Source organism: Zootoca vivipara, chromosome 5, assembly GCF_963506605.1.
Source record: "Zootoca vivipara chromosome 5, rZooViv1.1, whole genome shotgun sequence".
In the NCBI taxonomy this organism is placed as follows: Eukaryota; Metazoa; Chordata; class Lepidosauria; order Squamata; family Lacertidae; genus Zootoca; species Zootoca vivipara.
In genome coordinates, this window is record NC_083280.1 from 4,769,331 (window position 1) to 4,786,630 (window position 17,300).

Here is a 17,300-nt window from a genome sequence, read left to right on the forward strand (position 1 = left end):
TAACACTCAGCGATAACCGTGTCAGTTTAAAAATGTGTCCTTCCAATTATTGTTCTGCTGAGCTCACAGCATGTTTTTGCATGTCCACATTCAGTTCACCTGTCTGCTCCATATCCTGGTCCAGCTGTTGCTGCTGCTCCTCCTTCCTACAGAAATCCTCCCCAGCGTCCTGAGAGCTTCCTTTTTCGAAATGTTGCCAGGGATGAAGTGAGCAAAGGTAGGCTACACAAATTGGACCTGTGAGGGTGTGGCTTGGTGGTCTCCGTTAGCCCCTTGGAACGTAGGAAGCTGACTTAATCAAAGTCAGACCATTGGTCCATCTAGCTCAGTATTGCCTACCCTGACTGGTAGCAGCTCTCCTGGGTTTCAGCCCCAAAATCATTCCCTGCCTGCAGGTGCCAGAGATTGAACTTAGGAGCTTTTCTGTTTAGAGCATATGCTCTACCACTGACCAGTGGCCTTTCCCCTACATTGGAGCCAAGTTGTGTTGCGCAAAGCAGTTGCTTTATTAACTAGGCATGCTCTAACAAGCAGCGGATGAAGCAATTAACCTATGATTGGGCTTTCCCTCTTCGGAATGCAAAGTGGAGGGGTCGGTGGGGCTTATGTGGCTGAAGGATGGTTCCCACACACTGCGTATCGTCCTTTATTATTTTCTTGTCTTTTCTAGCCACTGCATCACTGTCTCCTTCTGCATTGACACCTGCTAATAGCACTGAAGACCATAGTGAAAACCACAGTTCAAAGCTGCAGGAAGAAGAGGTTGAGCTGATAGAGCAACTGCGGAAAGTATGTAGCAAAGTTTTCTCCTTTGCGTTGGAAAAACAGGCTTGCCAAATAAGTTCAAGCCAAATCTATTCCAGGGGTAGCCAACCAAATGAACACCAGATATTGTTGGACTTTAACCCCCATGAGTTCTAGGCAGCATGGAATCCTTAAGGAATGCTAGAGATGTCCGTGGCATTCTGGATTTTAAAAAATCTTGCATGTCACAACTTGTTTATTTGGCAGATCTGCTGCATTTCATTACTGACCTGTGGGCTGCATCCTGTGTTGTGGCGTTTGTACACAAGAGTGTTCTTGCAAATTAGTCTCATGACTAAAAAGTAATGTGAGAAGGATTTATAAATGTCTACTCCTGCAGAACCACTCCCAGTTTCTCAGCACACTTCTTTCTGATTTCTTGCAAATCAGGTTCCCTGATAACTTAGTTTAATTGTAGGGGGGGGGACATTTGGGAGTACAGGATGTTGCTGCATTCGGACAATTGCATCTTGGCTTAATAAGCTCAGGTGTGAATGAGCTGTGGGACTGCTGTATGCAGCGGTTTTGCTTCTCCCTTTATGCGGAAAGCCAGGGAGTCTTCAGTTAACTATGGTTGTCTGTTACATTAGAACTGGGAAACTGTTTTCCCTAACTTGGGAGGAAGCCAGGACATGAAACCAACTTCAAACTAAGGCTACTTATCCTGGCTTGTTCCAAAGCTGTTAACCACAGTTTCCCAGTTCTAATGTAACTGGAAACTATAGTTTCCTCGCTCATGCAGAGTAAGGAGCAAAGCGGCTGCTTGCAGAGCATGAGATTTGCTAGTTATTTTGCTGAGATACAGTAATCTGAACACAGCCATATCCTTATCTAACGATGTCTGTAGGATGTACTTTACATATTTCTTGCGACCTATTTCCAGTTTGTCTCTGGGTAGCATATACCCTGTTTCTTATATTTTAAGACATACCCATAAAATAAGCCATAGCAGGATTTTTAAGCATTCAAGGAATATAAGCCATACCCCGAAAATAAGACATAGTGATAGGCGCAGCAGCAATGCCAGCCGCGGCAGGAGGAGGAGGAGGAAAAAAATAAGACATCCCTTGAAAATAAGCCATAGTGGGTTTTTTTTGAGGGAAAAATAAATATAAGACGTGTCTTATAATATGAGAAACACGGTATTGTGGCGGCGGCAATGAACTTGAAAGTTTCTCTCCTCTTTCCCTTCTTTTTTCAGAAAATTGAATCACGGTTGAAAGTGTCTTTGCCCAGCGACCTTGGAGCAGCGCTGACTGATGGCGTGGTGCTCTGCCATTTAGCCAATCATGTGCGGCCTCGTTCTGTTCCTAGTATTCACGTCCCATCACCAGCTGTTGTAAGTATCCTGTTAACAGCGCTGTGGCTGCTTGATAGAATCCATACCTGTTTTTCAAATTTGATTCTGTCTTCTGGCTTGAAAGGCCCTCAAGCAATGAAACAGCAGATGACTGGTAAAGATAAGCAAGACAGGCAATAGTATAAAATGACAAAAGCAGAACAACAGAGCAGTGGTGATAAAATTATTATTATTAATTTTTTAATTTTTTAATTAACTTTGTATACCACCCTTCATCTGAAGATCCCCAGGGTGGTTCACAATAGAAAAATGCAAAATAAGAATACAAAATAAAACAAAAACAAATCAATAACACCTACAAATACATAAGAGCCAGAAGGAAATTCACTGCACAAAATTCCCAGCATATTCTGGAGAGAAGTTGTCTGCTGCAGGGAAGACCCTGCACCTCGCTGAGGTCAGCCTGACTTCTGATAAGGAAACAAGCCCCATCCCAGCCCCAAAGATCTCAGTCTACAGAGATACTAATTTCTTCAAATTCCTCTTTAATGTTGCTACATACAACTGTTGATCTCTGTGTCAATAATATCCAACAAGAGCTGCAAACACTTATGATTACTGTGGCAAACACTGCAGTTTTGCATTGCAAGAGCCCCTGAATCTTGTGTCAGCTGCATTTGGCATGCAAATATTCCATACAAATCCAGACCTTAACTAATTTGTCTGGCTTTATAGGCAGTTGCTTTATCTTGGAATTTCTGGCTGACCAGGATAGTGGGGTGAGAGTAAGAGAGGAGTTTGGACCTCAGTGAACAAGAATAATAATATTTATAACCCGCCCATATGGCTGGGTTTCCAACAAAATATTAAAAATACAATAAAACAGCAAACATTAAAAACTTCCCTAAACAAGGCTGCCTTCAGATGTCTTCTAAAAGTAAGATGGTTGCTTATTTCCTTGACATCTGATGGGAGGGTGTTCCACAGGGCAGGCACCACTCATAGCTGCCAAGTTATCCCTTTTTTTTAAGGGAAATTCCATTATGCTGAATAGGCTTCCTCATGAGAAAAGGGGAAACTTGGCAGCTATGGCACCACTACCAAGAAGGCACTCTGCCTGGTTAAGGGACAGCTGGCAGAGAAGTATGTGTGGGAAGACCCATGCTGTCATTTGTACTATTTTTCTTCCTAAGTGAAATTTCTAGGGTCCCACCCACACTATTGACTCCTAGCACAAAAGTATCTTTGAGCATTCTGGTTTATCTGTAAGGCACTGCTGAGTTATGAATGACATGGTCCTCCTTTCTTCTGCAGCCTAAATTAACCATGGCCAAGTGTAGACGGAATGTGGAAAATTTCCTGGAAGCTTGCCGAAAGATTGGCGTGCCTCAGGTAAAAGAGAAAACCTTCTGTCTTTATTTTGCACTGCATGTACTCATTTTATATTATTGAGAGCCCGACATTTCATAGCACCAGTTCCTGCACGGGGTTGGGGGCCACAGTGGAAATAAATGCCTAGAGATGTAACCTACCATATCGCAGCCAATCAAGCCACTCCAGTAATAAGCACCCCTTGTCCTTTAGTAATGCCTATATGAAGACTTGCATTCAGAATAGGCTCAACGGAAAGTGTGTTAATGAAAATGTAGCAAATCAGGAAGTGAAATCATACTCCTGTTTATTCCAGTTCATCTAAGTGCCTTATCAGAACTTGCCCAGTCTTGCTCAGTGCATTGAATAAGATGTGAGGTGTTGCGCTAGAAATCAGGTTGAGTTCTGCTGTTGACTTCTGTTTATGAAGAAGGAAGGCAGAGGCAACTAGAACATTGGGCACAATAAATATAATTCTATCTTACAAGTCTGAGAAATCTTGTCACCAATCTCATTAGTGTACCTATTTTATTCCTTCTGGCACTTGTTCTCGGAGACTGTATTCAGGATGAAAATTCAGCTGTATGAAAGATTTGTACCAATGGTTATTCAAATGAGGCTCTGTGTTCTGAAACATTCCCACGCCCTCAGATATACTTGCCCAAGGAGTTGGATGTAGGTATGCCAGAGAGCCCAGGAGTGGTCCAGAATATCATACTTGATGCTACTACAGGCATAATTGGTCTGCACTTGTAGTTTTTTTTGGGGGGGGGGTTGGTCTGGAGAGAAACTTTGGGGTCAGTCCAATGAAAACCGTAGTCCCAAGATTGCCCTACTACAGTCATACCTCGGTTTGCGACCGCAATTCGTTCCGGGGTCGCTCCCCGAGGTCATCGTAAACCGAGCGGCTCTTCTGCATGTGTGCGAAGCGCCGACAGAGCGCTTCTGTGCAGATCGCTTCTGCGCATCCGTGCGCCGTGGAACCCAGATGTAAACATTTCCGGGTCCATGGCGGTCGCAAACCGATTGGTCGCAAACGGAGGTGGTCGCAAACCAAGGTATGACTGTATGATGTATGGTATTTGAGGAAAAAGTGAAAGGACTAGCTGACTATATTTCACTTATTTAAAGTGATATGTTTGCAGCTAGATCCTGTGACATTTGAGCTGGTCTCTGATGGTGGGTATCCAATAATAAATTCCTATATTCAGCAGTTGACATCCTAATTCGGACGCTGCGATAACCATTTTTGGACTTGACACTTCATCTTCCCAATTGCTGCAGGCGCTGACTTTAGGCAGAGACTCTTTCAGGGCAGCACTGCAGACATTCAGCACATCCTAGTCCAATTGTCAGCTCCTTTTGCTTCTGGATTCTGCTCATCATCCTTCAGAGAGCAGCCCAGTTGGTGCAAAAACGAGGCTTGACTGTGTGTGCTGCAGGTTTTTAGCATGGGTACTTTTCAGTCGTTTGGTTTCATTATAATGCATGTGAAACATGAAGTCTTTAAGTTCTGTAATACTGTTTCTGGTGGCAATGGTCCCCTCTCCACCTCATGATGATGGCCGAGTCATAATTGCTACAAGCAGCTGCTTTGCCAAGAGATCCCTAGATCTTTACCGTGAAGAGCAGTATTGACTGTGTCGGGTTATTACTTGTCTGTGTTTTGAATAACCAGCATTTGGCAGGTGTATAATCGAGATACCAAAGTCTCACACTCCATAAGTGGCATATAAAATCCACCACCAGTCAAGGACTTAAAGCCTACTGCACAAACCTCCCACCAAAATCTCCTCTCAAATCCCCCCACCCCATGTGTTACCTGCTATCTTCAGAGAGGCCCAGATGCATACTACTAGCCCCAGCCTTCCTTTTCCCCCACGTGGCTTGCTTGCACTCTTTCTCCTCCTTCCTGTTGTTGCCCCTCTTGCATCCACCATGTAACGCTAGCCATCATCTGACCATTCCCTGTGGATAGGACAAGGAAGAGTGGAAGCAGGAGCTGTGCTTGAACTAGCCAGGATCTGCAAGCAACTCTCAGGTTGCAGTTTGCCAGTCCCATGTGTTTTGAATTTGGAACATAGCAGGAATAAACGAGCTGTCTTCTGCTGCCGCCTTCTGTGCATCTTTTCCATATCCCGTTTTGCCAGCTGAAATGCCTTCATTCTGATCTTCACAGTAAATAGCTCTTGGAGTTAGCTGCCCCTTGGAGTTAACAAAAGGCCAAGTGAAAGAGCTCAGCAGCTCACCCAACAGCACTCTCTGCAATCTAACAATTCAAGATGAGTCGTGGTGGTGGCTGAGCTGATGAGGTTAGAAGCCATTTTCTTTGCTTGCCTTTTCATTCAAGTTCTTGGGGAAACCTGCTTCTGTTCGCCTTTGGTGCAGACCAGGCAGAAGCAGAAGGTTGTGTAGACCAGGTTGAAGCCGAAAGTGTCATGTAGCTTCAAGCCAAGGGTGTTGCTGGGGCTCAGTGGGTGACCTGAAGGCATTGTTGGTGCTGGCCATCACAAGGAAGAGCAAGAGTCATGCTTGATGGACCCAAGACCATTGAGTAGGAGTGAGGACAGGGGTTGGGGAGATGGGTGGGAGACACCCAGGAGTTAGAGACCAGCCACTTATGCCATTGCTCTGGGGTCTGTGAGTTTGTGGGTTGACACCAGTGACCTCTCCAGCACTTTGCCCAACTCAGCATAACAAAGGATGCTCATGCTGAAGTCTGGCTGTTTTGAGAATATAACACCCAACAATTTTGAGGAAGCTTAATTAAGTGCAGTTCTTATAACCAGGACATACACATAGGGTGGGATTCAGCACTGCACCTTTCCAATCTTTCCATCAGCACAAGCATTCCACCTTGGTAAGGAGAACAATATCGCATCGCCTTCCCCTCTCTCCACATGCTGTTCTGGGGTTTATTCCCTGACCACCCAGAGCCAATTTCAGGGCGGAAATGCCTTGTTGCACAAGTGGAAGTGCTGGTGCACAGTTTCCTGTGACAGGGCTCATGAGGTGAATCCCACCCACAATCTGTGCAAATTTGACATAACTCACATCCTACACCTAGAGAAATGGGGATCCTTTATCCTTTTAAAATAAAAATTGCTGCTGCTCATAGTTTATGGGGACTCTGAAGCACATGTAGAGCTCTATGCAAAACAGGATCTGGTGCATACTCTTCACTGTTGGGGAACATGTCAGGATGCACCAAGTACCACACACACACACACACACACACACACACACACACACACACACTGTGTTGGACCCGGCGCAGGCATGTGGTGCCTCCCGTTGGGTTTGTGTTGTAGCAGTGATAAAGAGAAACGTGTTTGCATGGTCCTATGTAGAAATACTGTACTTACCTTTTGAGAGGGCAGGTGAGCTCCCTTTTTAAAGCTGCTCTCTAAAGGTAGCATCTTGCATAGAGCCACATTCCCCTTCTGCCATGCCAGCATGCCCATGTTTAGCAAAGTGATTTAGTGGGCACAGATTGTGACAGAAACAGATTTGGGGGTTGATGTGCTTTGCACCCTCACAACCATCCACCACCTCTGCTGGGAGAAAAGTGACAAGTCCAAAAATGTCAAGCTTTTTTTAAAAAAAATGAAAATGAAACGTGTTGCATGATGGTATACACTGGTTTACCTATGCAGGATCCTACACTCAGAGACCAACTTTGCACTCCCAACCAAAAATGGATGCACTTTGGGGGTGTTTTCCATGCACCATGCTCCCAGTTTAAATAACACCCCTTCCTGAAAAATGAAGGCCTGATTGTGCCAGTATGTTTTATGGCTGTTTTCTTCCAATTGCACAGCAATATAAGAATAGAGGTAAGAACACTGAAGGACCCTTTGTGAAAAATGGATGGCCCTGGGCTTTCTTGTCTACTTCATGGATTCTTGCATGACTGATGACTGACGCTAATTTTTTTCTGTCTGTTTTCCCTTCCTGCTCACACTTTGGACAGGACAAACTCTGTTCCCCTTCTGACATTCTCCAGCTAAACCTCAGCATTAAAAGGACAGTAGAATCTCTTCTTTCTCTGGGGGCAGATTCAGAAGAAACGAATCTTGTCTCCCTTTCCACCCAGCTCTGTGGCTTTGCTGCATTTTACTGCGCTCTGATGCTAATGCTCTGTGTGTTCTATCGCTGGGTCTTTTTCCTCTAGCTAAAGCTCAAGGGTGCCATGGACTTAACTCCAGCTCTTCCAAGCGGTTGGTAAACGGTCTGTGTTTCGGTCGAGAATTTTGTATGTGTACGTTGTTCCTGATCCACCAGCAATCTGCTCTGTGTGATGTGAAAAACTCTCTTGCTGATAATGACCTAGTCAGGCAGAATTTGCTGTTAGATAAGTGAAAGCTCCCTTATATTATGTGGCTGGAATACTTTATGCAAAACAGAAGGGGGGAGGTTACACTTTGTAGAAATCTATTTTAATTGCACAACGGTGGATATTTTTGTAGAACAGGAAGTTCACCCACTTCCTTTGGGAGGGAGGGAGGGTTGGTAGAGACAGTGATGGACATTTGATTCTTGGAACTCACAGAACACTTGAAAAACCGGGATACAGTGTTGAAGGGAGACACTCCCTCACCGTAAGATTTTACCATCTAGACCTCCTTTGGTGTCTTAAGGATTAAACAAACAATGAAATACATCTTCACCTTTTTCTCCAAGTGCTAGGAATATCACCATTGTTTTTTAAAACAAAAAGTGGCAATTGTTCAGGATTCCTCAGAAACCTCAAGCCTAAGCTTCAGAGGCCTTATTTTCAAGCTGTGCTGATGGGCAATATTCCTTCCTGTCTTTGGGGCACCGCTAGATTTGCTGAGCAGGCTGTGTTGCACAGTAGAATGTGGAGAGCGCAGGTTTTTACAGCCAATGCAGGTTTTATTACAAGTGGCGTTATCCACCCAAATAGCAGTTTGCACTGATGGTCTACGATGCAGGAGGACCTCATGAAAAATGGCTTCTCATCTTCTTAGACCAGAAAATCCACAGCATTTTTTTCTAGCGATCTCTATTTTGTTTAGAATGCTTACACAAGTTCTCCTTTGCCGTTACATTGCTCAGTCTGAGCAGACCGCTGGTGTGAACAAATATCTGTACCAGCAAGTCTGCTACCTTAATCCTGTCTGCAGCAGCTGTTAGTCTTGTCTTCAGCTACTGGTGATGTGTAGCGCTGGGAAAACGCAACCTTTTGCCTTGCGTTTCCTCGCCTCCTTCTGGGCTCACGTTCATATTTGCACACGCGTGTGCCAATGTCACAAATGTATTCACTTGTTTATTTCACCGTTAGGATTTCTCACTTGATCTCTGCTGTCACGAAGAATTTTAGGCAACGTCTCTAGAGCGGAGGAGCACACTTCTTTAAGAGTGAGAGGCAATTGTCTTTCTAGCAAATGCACACGAGGAAGTTGTTGAAATCCTCAGCTTTAATACCAGTGCTGTAGCTTTCCAATAAATAGTGACAGCACTTTTAAGGAGCAGCGCCTTATCTAAAATACCGTTCACACTGTTATTGATTAATTAGGTGCTTTCATGTTTATAGAAATGCTCAGAACAATGTTTAACAGTGTTCAGCAAGCTGGACAGTTCCTGTATGGGGCTGGTGGCATTTGTCCTTGTTATGGATTGGTGAAGCTGGGGTCCAAATATTTCTGCTGGTGCTCAGCCTTGAAAGGGGTCTAGTGGGGTAATAAACCCAGGGATGGAGAAAGTAAGTTAACCCACTGAAACTCTAGCCACTGGAAGCCCGGCTCAATCTGCCATCTGGCTTCTAAGATTTTGCCAGACAGTTGCCTGCCCCCACCCCCTAATTCAGCAGCTCCCTCTCCCCTTGGATAGAGCACCAAGGCTTTGTTCCACCACCTTCAGCCAGCCTTACAGAATGGCTTCTTGACTCTGCTTGTTTTGTGTAGCTCAGGTACCAGCCAGGTCGATGCTTCAGCCTTTCTTGCCTATCCATGCACTCTGCTCCTGCCTTTCTCAGGGAAACCTTTGCTCTTAAAGTGGATCTCAAAGCACAAGCGTTTGCCCTTCTGCCTTGGGGAGGTGTACCATTGGAATTGCCTCAGCCTGGCAGTCATCAGTTCACACGTCTTAGGATTTGTCCTGCTCTGGTTGGCTGGGAGCCAAAAGCTCCACAAAGCAAGAACAAATTCAGTTATATAAAAAAATTCCTTCAGTAGCACCTTAAAGACCAACTAAGTTTTTATTTTGGTATGAGCTTTCGTGTGCATGCACACTTCTTCAGATACCAGTGGTATCTGAAGAAGTGTGCATGCACACGAAAGCTCATACCAAAATAAAAACTTAGTTGGTCTTTAAGGTGCTACTGAAGGAATTTTTTTATTTTACTTCGATCCAGACCAACACGGCTACCTACCTGTAACCAAATTCAGTTATGTTTTTAAGAATGTGCACATTTAAGTACTGCTGTAACCAAATACAAAGGAGGGGGACATCTTATGCCTAGAATGAGTGTCAGAGCAGCAAGTTGCTCCCCATATGTGAAAATAAGAATATGAAAGTTGAACACATGCAGTTAGGCTCATGAACAAACACATCATGCTCTAACCTTGTTGCATGTGTTTGAATAGTTTTTGAATTGGCCTCTTCTGTCAATTAATGACTGGCCAGAGTGCTTTATGGCTGTTGATTCCTAAATGGGAAGGCTCCTAGCAATCAGAACTCCTGCCTTTGTGAATTCTAGAAGACAGTGTTATCAACAGACCTTTCTCCACTTTGAATGAATATTAGTTTTGCGCTCATCCTCCTTGTCTCAAAATGTTTGATCCATTATTACAGGTGTGTCTATATCTGGCCTCTGCCTCACTTTAGGCTAACCCAAATTAGGTCTGGTGGGGGTTTTTTATACCTTTTTTCTGATCCCCTTTACTCCATGTTTATGGTGGCATTTTGCTGGATTCAGGAAGCGTTGGGGCTGAGTGCCTGGTTCGCCTGCTCTGCTTGCCAGACATCCCAAGCTTTCTGCATCTCCTTGTGTACGTGGAGGAGGCCACCATAGTCACACCAGGTGTGCTGACAGACCACTAAAAGTGCAGGTGCCAAAGCGGGGATCTGTGTGGGATTCAGTGTCGTTCTGTTACAAATGTTCCACCTGTGCAAGCCTATCAGCTTGTCAGATGGAACTATGCCTCCTCCCCTCCTCCACAGTGTTCTGGGGTTCTCCTGCCCCCCCCCTTAAGCCAATTTTAGGGGGCGGATGGGGGGAATGAGGAGGAGAGGAAGCCCCATGACTCAGGCTTCAGCTGACAGGGTTCATTAGGTGACTTCTCTCTTCCGCGATGAAAAGAATTAAAATTCTGCAACCCAGAATTCTGCAACCTACATAAAATTGTGTGGGTTGAAGAGGCTTGCATAATTTATTCTGGTTTTGCCAGCCATGGGGAAAGGCAGTGATTTGTACATGGCACTGATGTCTTGCTGACTGAAATCTTACTCAGCCACCCTCAGAGATTTCCAGCGGTCATTTCCCAAAATGTATATCAAGCATATCTTCACAGCCATAAGGGCTAACAACCTTTTTTTAAAAAAAAACACACAAAAAGACAAGTTTCTCAAGCAGATGTATTCTTTGCTCCTGCAAGAGTTGCAACATGTGCAGTGTTTGCTTGCATCCAGTTTTTGCAAACCTCCTGATCACTGAGAAAATCCCTGCTATTCCAAAGGGGTTGTCAGGATTTTCATGGGCGGGCCAGCCCATGCAGAATAGTTTTGCATTCAAGCCACCATGCAGCCTTTGCCAACCTGGTGCCCTCCGGATGTTTTGGATTACAACTCGCATCAGTCCCAGCCAGCACAGCTGGAGGGCGGCAGCTTGGTGAAGGCTGCAGTAGAGCACCATATCTCCTTTTTTAGAGGAATGGTGGTACTCCTATACTTTTTAAAATGGTGCCCTTGACCGTCGATCAGCCAGGATGCTGGTGTTTCAGCTTTAGCCGGCTGATTCACAGCATTTTCCCACAATGAGCTCTTACGTTTTGTGCAATAATCACAGAGCTAGAGGCTCTAAATGTCACGAGCGCTTGGGGTCCCTCCCCGCAAATTCTGCTGTCAGTCACCTCCTATGTGGCACAGCCATCAAGCCTCTTCCACTGCCGCCTTTAAGAGTGCCCTGGGTGCCCACTTCCCCCCCCCCCACAATGCCTTCCTTTTGCCCCTTCCTAGACTGGGCGGCGTCTGCTTAGAAACTCACCTCAACTCCGAGGCTGACGCCTCGTGTCAGGCTGGGGGATACGATACTCAAGAGTGGTTTGAGTTTTACACCTGACAGTTATAAAGCAGGTTGTGTCCTTGAAAAGCTGATACCTCAGTAAATGTTAGTCTCTAAGGTGTTCATGCACTTTCTGCTGCTACAGACTAATGTCCTTGCTCTTCTGGGTGTGTGTGTGTGTGAGTGAGTGAGTGAGTGAAATAGCAGTTTCACAGTCAAGCAAGGGGGTACAAGAGTCGACCCTGAATTAGTCAAGGAAACAGAGCACCTCAGTTACTTGGATAAATGCGTGTTGGGACACTGTAGTTCGTATATTTTTTAAAAGCTTCTTTCTACTGGGGGTAGTTTTAGGAATATTTTAAAAGAAATGAGTGCCTGTGAAAATACAGTAAATGGGCTGCTCAATGAAACTGGCTTTCTTAGTTGTGAATTGATTGAAGGGAGTGGGGAGATGTTGCCATGCTGGAAAAATGCACAAAGAAAAGCATTCCAGACTCTTGTATTGACTCCCCTCCAGTCTCTCTGCTTGTTTAGCCATCATCTTTAAACAGGTATTAACTAGTGTGTGAGAAAGGGTTATTTTTCCAAATTCACGCCATCTCTCCTCATTCACATATTATGCAAACGAAAAAGTGTTTCTCTGGCTTGTACCCTTTGTACGAGGTTTTTGCATATAAAGTGTATGTCTAATACCATCCAACTTCAGAAAAAAGTACTTCCTCTTTCCCTTCATGTTCACCTTTATAATTCTCCTTTTATATATGTGTGTGTCTTGTTTGTGGGGGACGGGGGGGCGTTGATTGTGGGTTGCTTTCTTTTTTAATATGTTGATTAAATAAAGTTCCTGTCCTGGAGTCTGGCTGGCTTGTTGTTCACTGTGTCACACATGCAGCTGTTTGTCCGATCCAGCGGTGGGCAGCTCAGAGATGTGTTTCCTTAGGAATGCATCCCGAAAAGAAGGGCCTTGGCTGGCATGCATGTCACATGCCACATTTGCACGTCACTTCCATGTTCATAAAGTACCAAACGACATATTGCATTTCTGCCAGGATAGTATTGCTGCCCAGTGTATTCGCCTTCAGCTTTAAAAAAGAACCAGCCATTTGATTGCCGGGGGGAGGTGGGGTGGACAAATACTGTCATACTGGCTTAGAAATTGTGTGCATTAGAAACCACAGTGGTTGCATTTTTCAACCTTTAGTGCTTGGGACCGTTGGGTTTCTCAGTCGTAACGTCGAAGGTCCCCAAATGAAAGTTAAGATTCTAATAAAATCCCACAGTTCTCCCCAAAAAAGGCATACTGAGAGCCAGCTTCTTAATTGCTGCCACAGCTGAGAGGCTTGAACATATGTCGCCGCCTAGGTTCTAATTCAGAGCATTGGTCCATGTTATGCCGGCTCTTGCCTAGGCTGAGCAGCAGAGAAGAGGCCCCTTTAGAAGTAGAAATGCAATGGGCTGGACGTGGGACTTCTTTGCATGCAGAGCATGAGATCCACTGCTGAGCTTCACCACCCTCTCATTTTATAACATTCCATTTTTGGCACACGTACACACACACACACGTTTGTTTGCTTTAATTTGGTTTCCCTTTTTTTGCGTTGTTTTAGTTTTCATCCCTTTTTTTTCCTTTATGTCTTTTTTGTGTTTTCCCATGTAGGAGCGATTATGTTTGCCTCTGCACATATTAGAAGAGAGAGGGTTGACGCGAGTGGCAGAGACTGTACAGGCACTTCTGGAACGGGCCCCCCCAAAACAGCAGCACCAGCAGCACCAGCAGCAGAATCAGAATCAGTTGGCTGCTGTGTAGTGACCCCCCGAGACCTTGTTGCTTTTTCCTTGGCCAAGCCGAAGAATGCCCGGACTTGACTGCTGGGGCAGCGTGTCCAGACACAGGCAACCTTGCGTTCGAAGGAGGAAATCTGTATCCGGGATTCCTGAAGGGAATAATTTTTGCTTCATTTCTCCACTTTTTTTGGAGGTCACAAAAGTTTCCATTGAACTTAAAGAGAAAAAAAATTCTTTGTAAAGTGAGTTTTGCCTGCTCATGTGGGAGGGAACCAGGGGCAGATTTCACCTCCTCTCTGCTTCATTTCTAAATAAGACCACAGTTAAATTGGGGCAGCGGGTGGGAGCCTTTGAAACTACCCCCCTCCCGGGGGAAAAACACCATATGTTTAAAAAAACTGCGGGGTGGCTAGTATATCGTATTCAGATAGGAAATATATTTTGGTTTTTTTGCAATGCTCTCATTCGTTTCAGCACACAGAGCATTTCTTGTGGATTAGACCCACCTGAACACACACATACTCCTCAGCCAGGACTTTGGAAGCGCACATCTAAGAGTTATTTCTAGCTTCAACGTCACTCCCATCGGACGTATGTATAGGAATACTTTTTCACACAGGTTCTTCCTCTGGCATTCTGTGTTCCCAGCACAGTGCAAGAAATTAATGGTAGCATCAATCTACTCTAACTTGATAACTCACGGTTTCCTGAAAGAGCAGTTCCTGGTACGACTTTTAACTTTCATTGTCAAATCATCCTACAAAGAAACTGCTGTTTGGAGGTAAATAGCAGGGCCCTTGACCTGTGCTTTTCAAAAGATCTGTTAACTGGGTAGGAGAGTGGATTATTAAAGTAAACAGAGGCCAGTGGCTCTGTTGCAGAAAGAGAAAAAAAGTGCTCTTTGGTGGATTTGAAAGAACAGTTTTAAAGGTAATTCTTTTCATGAAGATGAGTTAATCCAGCATTTCCTTTTCTGCATTATTCTGCCATCTGCCCTTCCCCTTTATTCATTGCTTCTCTCCTGTGTTCAAAACCTGTAGCTTTGGAAAGTGTGCGGGGGCAGATGAAAACCATGTTAGCAGTTTCTGAAGACGGGATCTGCCCAGCAAGCACCGTAAAAATGAACTGAGAAGTGCAGACTGGCAGTCATGCAGTTCCTGCAGCTTCACTCCTGCCGCAGATGTTGCCTTATCATGTGCAATTTGAGGTTCATGTCTTGTTTCTCCAACTGGAATGCCTTTCAGACACTTACATTCTCCCCTCCTCCCCCTGATGCTAACAGATTTCCAGGTGGAGCCAGCTGTGGGAATTGGTGGTCATGTACTGAAGCATATGCTGATTCTGTGACTGAGAAGGACCATAGGGAGGGAGCTGGGTAATCAGAATGTGGCTGGAAGCAAACCATGTCATCACTTAGGTGAGCAATATTTGGGCAGCGGGGAACAAGCCTGTGTGCTGGCTTCAGAGCCACACCCCATAGCCCCTTACAGTATCACAGAGGATTGGGGGGGTACTTGGGGGCAGCAAAATCTTTGGCTGCCTCCATGCAATATGTTCTCTTGTGGCGCCCTCGCAAGGCACTGCTCTCCGTAGTGATTCCTGGGGAAGAGAGGCCCTCCTGGCCTGTATGTGAGGTTCACAAAATAAAGCAGAAAACACTGAATGTAATGACAGATGGCAGGAGGAGGTGATAGAATAGTTCAGCTGAGATGTGTAGACAATGGATTTTGAGGAATCTGGAAAAGAACCTCAGGCTGGCTGTGTTTTTGCTTTTGACGTGCATTTTCCTCTCCCCAAGTGTCTCAGTTGCGCTGTGTTGAAACAAAGCACAAATGTCATTTATGCTATTCCTGTTGCTTTAGGTGGGCATCGTCCTTTTTGCCATTCTCACACTCCCTCTGCAATCACTTCATTTCTATTTTGACGCCCTTCCTGGTTAATTTTGCCTTGCTCGGCTCTTAGTTCCTTTTTGCTTCATGACCCTTGGCTCCCAACTCTCCTCTGAAGCACATGAAGAATATTTTTTAGCAAAACAGTAGCATATGGTTGAAGCAACAGTTTTCTTCTAGCTTGGATGGCCTCAAGGCCTGCAGGTGCTGGATGGGCCACAGGACTGCCTGCCTCTTTGCTGATGCTGGGTGTGCCATGTTTTGTGGGTGTGGTGTTGCCGGCCAGAAGCAATTCTTGAGGAACCACATCAGATGCAATAGCAGCATTGAAAGCCCTCTCCCGGTTTCCTTTGCATTTCCGTTTGCCACCTCGCAGGCCGCTGATTCGGATGCTTCACCAGTACTCAGCCACTTGTTTCGTACACATCTCTGGGTTTTCTGTTATTTAGGCAAGCAGGACCGTCTCAAAGTGGAGGGAAGCAAACTTAGCATAGCGAGGTGGGTAAGAGAGGAGAGATTTCATGAAGGTTAGTCTTTCACTCCCACACCTTTTTTTTAAAAAAAACATATAACAGTTTGGAGGCTTCAGCCCTGTTACCAAAAATTAGGAAGTTCATCACCATATACTGTAAAAACATCTTCTACCATGTCAAGGTCAATCCTTTACCTAGGCAGCTCAGTCTGTATATCACGGTGGGTTGAGAAACGGTATTTCCTGCAGCCGGCTGTGTAGGTCATCTTTAACTGCAGGAGAAAAGCAGCAATGTTTGGTAGTGCGGCTGAAGCTCCCAGTCCATTCCGGCAGGACACATGCAAGTGGTTGGCCGAAGCCCTTAAGGGCCAGAAATTCTTCGCATGCTTTGCGAGAGGACCCAGAAAGGACTGCATCCTACCAAAGACATGCAGGTTCCCTTGTGCAGGGCTGCAGTGGATCTGCTGGTAGAACTGGGGGCTCTTCTGCCTGGGCAGTCAGTAATGCCCAGGGGTATAACTGCCAGGAAATAATGAAGCACAATACAGTGGTATTGCCTTCCACGCAAATCACCACCTATGACCAGGGCTAAAACATATGACATGCTTTTTTAAAAAAAACAAACACAAGTGCTCTGTTTTGTGTTGCGTCATTTTGTCTCTTCACTTTATTATAATCTCATGATGGCAAGAGTTCCATGAATGGACATTAACAGCATGAAGGAAATCCAGGTCCTTTCAGCCGATGGCATGTTTTATGTATTATACCAAAAAGAAAAACCACTTGAGTTTTCTGTTGCTAGTTTTAAATGGCTTGGGAATTTTTGTGTTTTGTTATATTTATGTGCAATTTTTTCCTTGTATTCAGTGGGGAAAGTTTTTTTTTAAAGAAAAGAAAAGAAATGTATAGAATTCTATTTTGTGTGTTGAAGCAACAATAGATGGCTGTCCTCTTCTGGGGAATATCAGTGCAAGAGATCCCCCATTCCAGGGATGGTGTTTGCTGTTGGGTTCCTATAAATCATTCTGTTTTTGTTACCTGTCTCTTTCCTCCAACAGTGCAAAGTAAGCTTGAAAGCTTTATACAACCCCCCCCCCCAATTTTTGATATTTGGGGAACTATAGATGTTGCGTGCACAATCATTTTATCCCACATGAAGCTGGTTGTCTGAAAGGACCCAGTGAACAATCAGTGGGCAATCTAGATCTCTCCTGCTTGTCCCGTGAACACTGGCTATGGAGTCCATCCTTCATCCAGTGGAGGCTCGTCCCTTCGCACAGGGTTTCCCAAACGTGGGTCTCCAGCTGCTTTTGGACTACAACTCTCATCATCCCCAACCACTGGCCCTACTAGCTAGGGATGATGGGACTTAAAGCCCAAAAATGGCTGGAGACCCAAGTTTGGGAAACCCTGTGTTAGGGTAAGGGGGGCACT

At 45.0% G+C, this 17,300-nt stretch overlaps 1 protein-coding gene across 7 annotated transcripts in view; it reads left to right on the forward strand.

Annotated features, from left to right (window-relative positions):
• LRCH3 (leucine rich repeats and calponin homology domain containing 3) overlaps positions 1-15,947 on the forward strand; it is an 83,123-nt gene extending 67,176 nt beyond the window's left edge. For 4 of the 7 annotated variants that reach the window (XM_060274291.1, XM_060274286.1, XM_060274285.1 and 1 more), the window contains 5 exons: positions 95-217; positions 671-789; positions 2,006-2,143; positions 3,419-3,496; positions 7,449-9,682. In XM_060274291.1, the coding sequence (XP_060130274.1) occupies positions 95-217; positions 671-789; positions 2,006-2,143; positions 3,419-3,496; positions 7,449-7,649 (659 nt within the window). In that variant the 3' untranslated portion in view covers positions 7,650-9,682. Of the gene's footprint in view, positions 1-94; positions 218-670; positions 790-2,005; positions 2,144-3,418; positions 3,497-7,448; positions 9,684-13,377 lie in introns of those variants that run through there. The other 3 variants (XM_060274287.1, XM_060274289.1, XM_060274288.1) reach the window with 3 other exon arrangements.
• Positions 15,948-17,300: the final 1,353 nt, after the last annotated feature.